The sequence below is a fragment of the Galeopterus variegatus genome, unplaced genomic scaffold (assembly GCF_000696425.1).
Source record: "Galeopterus variegatus unplaced genomic scaffold, G_variegatus-3.0.2 Scaffold294, whole genome shotgun sequence".
Classification (NCBI taxonomy): Eukaryota; Metazoa; Chordata; class Mammalia; order Dermoptera; family Cynocephalidae; genus Galeopterus; species Galeopterus variegatus.
This window is the reverse complement of record NW_007726405.1, coordinates 393,344-402,126: the sequence shown is the minus strand read 5'-3', so window position 1 is coordinate 402,126 and position 8,783 is coordinate 393,344. Positions and strand designations below refer to the sequence as shown.

At 42.9% G+C, this 8,783-nt stretch overlaps 1 protein-coding gene across 1 annotated transcript in view; it reads left to right on the top strand.

The window, feature by feature from the left end:
* IL10RB (interleukin 10 receptor, beta) overlaps positions 1-8,783 on the top strand; it is a 27,685-nt gene that overhangs the window by 3,126 nt on the left and 15,776 nt on the right. The window contains exons 2-4 of the mRNA XM_008567123.1: positions 1,502-1,625; positions 5,485-5,642; positions 7,910-8,076. Coding sequence (XP_008565345.1) covers positions 1,502-1,625; positions 5,485-5,642; positions 7,910-8,076 — 449 coding nt within the window. The remainder of the gene's footprint in view (positions 1-1,501; positions 1,626-5,484; positions 5,643-7,909; positions 8,077-8,783) is intronic.

Here is an 8,783-nt window from a genome sequence, read left to right as displayed (position 1 = left end):
TCCGCGCGTCGCGCGCCTCCCCAGGCCAGGCAGCCTGCGCGGGGACCCGAGCCCGCAGCCGGCCGAGGCGCGCTTGGAAACCAGGAGGCCTTGCGGGACGCGCTTTGCTACACACGCCGGGCAGTGATCGCCCCGGGGAGAGACCCCTGATCGCACCCCGCTGGCCCACCGAAAGTGATGAGTGCTGGCTTGGGCCGCCAGGACCTCCGGGCCACAATCGACTGTTGATACGGGGCACTGCTGTTGCTGTCGATCCTGTAACTGAGGGAGCCCCACCCACCCCCAGATTGCAGACTGTCTGGGCCAAAGGGGGGCATCCAGCGGCTTTTTATTCCCTATCCTCAGGCAGACCCCCACTAGGTTCTAACTAAAGTAGTTTCTCTGAAAGGCCCAGAGCATCCCTTAGTGGTTGTCATTAGACCCTCCGGAGTCCAACGGGTCTAGTGGAGACCCCAGCGTCCTTCCCCTGACCCCAAGTCTTCCCCCAGAGGCCGCTCCATTCCTCTGCTCCCCTCATAGACCTCCTTTCAGGGTCCAGTCCTCAGCACCCTGAAATCTGAATTCTGCCCTTCGGCGCCCTAGCTGTATTGCTTCTAAGTTCTAAATCCAATGAAATCTTTTCTGTCCTCCTCTAAATTGACTGACTAGGTGCAAACAACCCGACGGCCCCACCTTGCTTTCTGATTAACTCTGCCCTGGCCTTTGGGACACCGCACCCTCCTGTTCTCCTCCTACCTCCCAGGCTCTTTCTACTTGGGATCCTCCTCCTCTGCGAGATCTCTCTATAGCTAAGTTTATGCCCGAGGCTTCTTCTCTCCTCCCCTACACTCTCCTTCTGGGGGATTTCAGAACTCTGGTATTAAATATTGGCTGTAGGCCCATGACTCTCTATTGGCACTGGTTAGGTGATAGGGGGTGGTTTATTATGCTCTTCTCTCTACTTTTGTGTATGTCTGTCTCTAGCCCAAATCTGCCCTCAGTGTGACCAACAGGCTCATTCATCCTGCCATATTTCTGACATCCCTACTTGAATATCTCTCCAACATCTCCAGTTTAATGCAGCTAAAATAGAACCCTTGAGTTCCCTGCCCCAACCCCCATCAGGGCCCAGGAGCTTAAGCCAGAAATGAACATTAACCTTGACATCTCCAAATCAAATGTATCAGGAAGTCTAGAGTTTATACTTCTGGAAATAAATCTAAGATCCATCTACCCCACCCTACCCCTTCACACCTTTCTACCATCACCCAAATCCAGGTTATCTTTATCTGTCCCCACTTTACTCTTGCTTCCCCCACCCTCAGAAATTTCTTCTTGTGGCTCTTTAAATAAAACCCAGACACCTCAGCACAGCTAACGTGTCTCTCTGTGTCTTTCCCTCACCCATATGGCATTTAAAGACATGGAGCCACAGGGGAGACCCAAGCATTGGACATGGTCATTTTCATGGGCAACGTTTTTGAGGAAAAACATTGCAATTTTTTTTCCTTTATTTTAACAGCATTAGGAATGGTGCCACCTCCTGAAAATGTCAGAATGAATTCAGTTAATTTCAAGAACATTCTACGGTGGGAGTCACCAGCTTTTCCTAAAGGGAATCTGACTTTCACAGCTCAGTACCAAAGGTAAGTCTGGCCTCACTAGTGGCAGGAAGACACCAGAGGATGGTGGGGAAATTCTTGTGGTCAGCTTTTACTTTTTTCATTTTCTTGTTGTGTGAATTCATGGTTTGACTGTTTATCACAGGGATGCTGGTAGATATAGACATTTTATCATGTGTATATGGATGTAACCAACCACAGTGGTGGCCTAGTGCTATGTAGAATCTAGCTTGCTTGTCACAATTGATGTGTTTTCAGAGAGAAATGCCACTGCTATCATCTCCACTTACTAGAGCAGTATTGCTAGAAGTCAACCATGTACAAGTGGAAGCTATCCAAGAAACTGAGGTATGCAAAGTGTAGAGGATTCATAAAGCAAATGTACTTCACAGGGCCTGGTTTTCCAAAGCCTTGCAGTTTCAAATATTGACCTTGCAAAGGACAGGAAATTTTCCCCAGGCTATTAAGTCTCTGTTGCAAGATAAGAAATGTAACATAGCGAGGTTGCTGGCTCAAAGACAGACAAGTTATTGATTGATATATAAAGATCCTGGGAAATTGCGGTAAGAAGAGAATGTTTGCTAAAATCAAGCCTTTGTTGCAAATTGCATTACAGAAGATCATCTTGCTTGACTTACTGAATGTTACCAGCTTCTGTTGTTAAACTTGTTAAACTGCACTTAACAAAACCCCACCTATGTCTCTTCCTGTAACTTCTTGGTCTGGAGAATAAATGCAGAAGGAGAACACCAATTCGTGGTTAATTTCCCAAATGGAAGCAATGCCTCACTCTTGAGGATTCTGGGACATTAACCCCTTTTTGAGGATTCTCAGTGCTCAGAAGAGATGGGCCTTGAGTAATGTTTGGTGGCTCTGTCACCCAGAGGAAAAGAGGTGACAAATCCATGAGAGGCAAGCAACACAAAGCAGTCAAGAAGGCCCTTGCTACCGTACCATTACCCACCTCCAGTGAGTTATAACAGCATGCCTCAATGTGTTGGGGTACAAGTGATTTGTATAGTGGGCACTCAGTTATTCTGTCTGTATCCTAAAATTGAAAGTGAGATAGCTACTGGCTGTCAAAAGCTCTGTTCTCTGACAACAGTAGAGGTTATGAAGGAAGGGTGAATGTCATGCTAGACGATGATCTCAGCGATGGTCTGAACTCCCTGTACCTGTCCTGCCTTTCAGTATTTCCCTGTGCCTGGTGAAGGAAATCCATGCCAGCCCTCCCTTGGCAGCCTGTCATCATATGCCACAGGCTGGACTGCAAGTGACATACCTTTATGCTGGGTGCAAATAGCAGGAGGCTAAAGACCTGCCCTCTTGTGACTCAGAAACCAGAAAAATAGGCATGTTCTTACTGAGTTAGGCAGAAATTCAGTCTCATCCCATTCATCCTACACTCTTTCCCATCCATCTGTCATTTTACAAACATACCGATGGCCTGCTAAGACAAAGAAGAAGTGGAAAGATGACTAAAATGGTCCTACATGTTGGGGTTTGTTCTTACTGAGTTAGGCAGAAATTCAGTCTCATCCCATTCATCCTACACTCTTTCCCATCCATCTGTCATTTTACAAACATACCAATGGCCTGCTAAGACAAAGAAGAAGTGGAAAGATGACTAAAATGGTCCTACATGTTGGGGTTTCTTTTTAACTTTTTAGTTCAAAATAATTCCAAACTAATAGAACATTTCAAATTTTCAAGTATAGAACAAAGAGCTTCCAGATAACCTACATCCAGATTCACTAATTTTTAATGTTTGCCATATTTTCTGTCTCCCTCATCTCTGTCTCTCATACCTCAAGCCCTTTGCCCCTTAATAATCCAGTGTGTATTTCATAAGGATTTCACAAGGGTAATCTTTTATATCACAGCTACAAGTACAGTTATAAATTCAGGAGCTTTGACACTGATACAGCACTTTCATCTAATCTACAGTCTATAGTTCGGTTTTATCAGTTGTCGCAAGGATTTAAGAAGGGTTATTCTACAACTCGTTTTTTTCTGAGGTGCATTCTCTAGTACTGATTGGTTTTATCATTGCATCTCTGTGTATTCTCCGTACAGTCTGGATAGCCATAGAGATTTCATTATGGAAAATTAACTTCCTTCTGTCTCTTTCCCCTATAGCTTATTTCTTATTGTTCTGTGCCTTGCTTTTTTGCCATCATATTAGAAGCATTTGTTTGGGTATTCATCTTTTAGATGAGAGATCCCGGTGACTTCATGAAGTTGTAGGGGCAGGAGATGGTTATTAACCAAGAGTCCATGCCTAGGTTCTGGGTTTCCTCCACATGGAATTACAGACCAAGCATGGTATGTGCTGGGGAAAACAAAACACATGCTGGACATGTCCTGGGGGAAGAGATTTGATCCCAAAAGATCTGACCACTGTTATATGGCTCCGTATAAGGTTTGTTTAGAATTTAGCCTGAGCAATTACATAGCACAAACTTCTGTTACCTGTGTGCATGGGAGCAGTGGTAGCCAGAACAGGGGGCACTTCAGAGAATGTACTGGTGATTTTAATATGGAAACATTCAAAATGATTATATGTAAATATGGGGAGTGGGTGATATTGCCTATTTAACAAGGAGAAAAATGCTTGTTAGTGCAATAAAAATAACCTAATGAAAGAGAAGTTATTGCAAAAATAACATTTGAAATACTGCATGTGTCAGACAAGCTATGCATTAGCTTAAATGAAGGAAATGGCCGCATGTGAGAAAACCCCCTAATGAAATAATCCCTGGATTTTCCAGATGATGGAATGTTAGGCAGCCATGAAAAGTTGATTGATTAGCAAAATGTTTGTGCTATACTAAGTGGAAAAAGCAGATTGTAAAATAATATGATCCCAGTTATCTCTACCTCGTTTTTGCTAGAGATTGTTCTGGACATTACTAAGAATGTGGTGAGGTGTCATGTGGTGCCTGAGACCGTGGGATCTGAAGTCAGACAGACCTGAGTTGAGTTGCACAAGTTTCCTAGGCTCCATGCCTGACCCCTAAGTGCTCGGTAAATGTTGGCTGTTACTATTTTTATCACCATCATCTTCATTGTCACTTTTGAGAGCAGCCAAATTGGCTTTGGCACCTTGACAGAAGGGTTCATTGGCAAACCAGTCAGACAGCCTCCTCACTTTTCGCAGGAGGACAGCCTGGCTTTCCTTACTCAGGTGGGGTCATGACACCTCCTCGTACTGTTGTCAGGTGAAGTAGCAGGAGATGCATTTACTTTGCATTTAGCAGGTGTTTCCCAGCGTCATCTCTTTTCTTCTTCCACCTCACACTTCTGCCTCCCTCACTTCAGTGGTTGCCAGGGTTCTGACTGAGATCAGTAAACTGTTTTATAATTTTTCCAGAGTAGTTGCAACAATAGTCATTTATAGGATTTTATTTGAAATCATTATAATGGCCTTATTTTGGTTATCAGTATCTCACAAATCATGTCCCCTGCTTTCCGAAATACATAATCAGGGAAGGAAGCTCTTTGATCAAGTATGTTGAATACTCAACCCCTTTTTGGAGAAGCACATGCTTATTAAGATATTAAAATCTCTGAGAATTTCTGTTATGAAGTCCCCTGTTTTTATGTCTAACCCAGTTTTCCCGCCAAATTATTTGACCATAGGATGGATTATTTTTGAAATGCCTTATGTCTCAAGGATCACTAAGGTCTGATGGAGCACAGTTTGGAAAATGCTATTGTAAATTATACATACTGTTCACCAAAATTGATAATGAAGAATTCACTTTATTTTTCTCTCATTATCCTCCATTATCCTCTTTGGTAGCAGAGGGGATAAAGCACCAGTCAACCTCAGAGAGACTGAAGTTAGAACTCTCATGATTTTATCTTTCTGATTGTGTAGTTATAGGGGATTTCAAGATATATGCATGAGTACTGCCTTGACGGAATGTGATTTCTCAAGTCTTTCCAAGTATGGAGACCACATTTTGAGAGTCAGGTCTGAATTTGCCGACGAGCATTCAGACTGGGTAAACATCACCTTCTGTCCTGTGGATGACAGTAAGCCATTTTGTTTTCCATTTTGTTGTAATGTCATCATCTTGCCTTGGTTTTTTTCCACATTGGTTAGTCCATCATCAAGAATTGAGTGCCCACAAAGTGGATGGCCTTGCACTAGGAGTGTAGGGAAGATGAGAAAGAGGGCTGTGGCCTTAAGAAGTTGATGGGGCAGAAGGAAAGGGTAGCATAGCATCAATAAAATAATTAAATATAAATTGAATAACTTTAATGCTTCAAGGGTGTGAATAAGTTGGGGCCAGTTCTGTTAATGAGAAGAACTGGAAAGATTCACATGGTAAATTTGCTGGGAGGAAGTCAATTTGAAATTATGATTTAAGGAAATGTGACAGGATAGACAAGAATAAAGGCACATGTGGAGACAGAAGGACCAGATGCATCAGATCCCCTGACTGGCCAGCCACCAAAAAAAAGCTGAGAAAGACCAGGTGCAGATAGCTAGCTTGCTCAGAAGGAAGGACAGAAGGAAGGGATACAGCTGATGGCAAATGGGGTGGGGCAGGCTGGCTGGTAGCATTGAAAAGAATGTTCCCAGGTTAGATCTGGAGGGTCATGGGGACCCACCAGAGGTCATGAAATGAACATATTTAGAATATCAGGAATTGGGAACTAATTAAACCACCAAATAGCAATTTAGAGAGTAAAGAACCTCATTAACAAAACTCATGTACAGCCCTCCAAGGAGGAGACAGAGAAGCACTAAAAGAATTGTCTCTATGTGAGGAGGGGTCTTTAGACCATTCCCCTGCTCTGAACCCCAATGACTTCCCACAATTACATCCTCCCTGGTAGAGAATGGATGCGAGGATGCCTTATTCCCTCTTCCAATTCTGTCCCAAGCTTGGGCAATAAACTCTTATTTCTGGAGTCAGAAGTTATCAAAGTTATATTATCTTTTCTAAAGGTACCTTTATAAAAACAAAGAAAAAAATGAACCCAAAAGTACAATCTAACAATAGTCAAGTTTCCAAAACATAGTATATGTTTCTGTTCCTGTAATTGCTAACTGATTTACCAGGTCCTGCCTGGTTCCAAATCCTGTTTATGTCCCATCTCTGGAAGGTCCCTTTAGAAACTGAGGTACAAAATGGTTGAGCAGCTCACTGAAAGGTCACACAGGTAATGAGTGACAAAGCAAAGATTCAGACCCAGGCTCCTGCATCCATGCTCTTAGCAACTACTATGCTATATTGGATATTTGCCTCTTCAAAGTTATATATTTTAGTGATAGGAAAGTGCTTTAAGAGGTCATACAGAACCTATTTATACTTGCTTTCGAAAAGTATCTAACTAGTTATCTTGTCTGGTTTTCAGACCAGTAAATTTGAATGGTGGAAGCAGGCCCATTAGCAGCTCCCAAAAAGTAACAGTGGTCAGAGAAGAATACAGGACAGAACTTAAACGGCACATTTACCTGGAACCATTTGTTAATTATTCAGTATTATTATTGAGCAACTACTATGTGCCATGCACATTTTTAAGGCTGAAGCTACAATAGTAACCAATATAAAATCCCTGCCCTCATGAAGCATATATTCTAATGAGAAAGACGGATAATAAATAGATGTATATTTTATGATAGGTAGTGACTGTGGCTCTCAAAAAAACTAAAACAAGTTAGCAGGACAGAAAGTGATAGGAGGTGCTCTCTTACATAGGGCAATAAGCCTCTGAGGCTGTGGCATTTGAACAGAGACCCAAATGAAGTGAAGGGGGACAGCCACATGAATATCTAGTAAAGGAGCATTCAGGAGGGGAACAGCTTTAGACTTTGTTGGAAAAATATATGTGGTTAATTATATATGTTAAACATTTAAGAGTAGCCACTAAAAGTAATAGAAATACCATTTGTAGCTTCCAACCCATCAAAGGAAACAAAATTCAAGCTATCAGAAAGCAGAAGAAAAGGAGAAAAAGCCAAATAACTAGACTAAAATAAGATTTTTAAAAAGCATACTTTACAAAAAAGCCAATATAGTTTGAGTAATTTTAAATATATCAGAAATCACAATAAATATAAATGGACTAATCTTGATTAATAAAGACAAAGTTCATCAGATTTTTTTTTAAAGAAACAAAATTCAACTATCCTCCTTGACTATACTAATCAGTGTCATAGCAATAGTATGTTAAAGAGCAGTGTATTTCAGTACACTAATTGTTCTGCACACTTATGAAAAATTCATGTTGAAGTGAAGTTTTTAAGATGTGATTTTTGATTGCCATTTTGTTTTTGTTCTTGCACTTAGCCATTATTGGACCTCCTGGAATGCAAGTAGAAGCGCTTGCCAATTCTTTACATTTGCGTTTCTTATCCCCCAAAATTGACAACGAACCCGAAACATGGACTATGAGGAATATTTATAACTCATGGACGTATAATGTGCAATACTGGAAAAATGGTACTGATGAAAAGGTAAGTATGGCTAATCACATGTATTTCAGATGTAGGTTCCCATGCTTAGTTTTGGTCTGAGGCCACAATGATAGAGAAGGCCAGGAAGCTCTCCAGGCAGGGTCTTGCAAGGTGGCAGCACCTTACAGTCCAGAGGATCTAAGGCCTGGTCTTCGGAAAGCCAGAAGCTTCTCAGCTGGGGGATGACCAGTATCTCTGGCTCATGATTCCCAGACCCCCAGGGGAAATGAATAGAGCAGACTTTTCAGGGTGAAGTCTGCACGGTGTGAGCAGACAGATCTCTTTCTCCCTGAAGGGAAGTTGCAGGAGAAGGCAGAGCTGAGTCAGCAGTGGGCTGGGGAAACTTGAAGTCAGGAAATCAGGTGATCAACTGAATGACTACTCTTTCATGGCCTCAGCCCACACATACTCAGATCACTCAAGTCCCTGGTCAAGGCAACCCCACCCCTGGACACTTTATGAACAATATCACATCGTACCTTTCTGACCCTGGTTTTCCCTGTTGCTCTCTTCAGAAGAAAATTCCTTTAAAAACATGGGCTTGGCGGGCCGGCCCGGTGGCACACTGGATAGTGCGTCGCTTAGGAAGCGCGGCGGCGCTCCCGTCCGAGGGTTCGGATCCCACATACGGACCGGCTCCCGCTCACTGGCTGAGCGAGGCGCGGGAGCAGCGCCGAGGCTTGCGATCCCGTCGCCGGTCCCCGGTC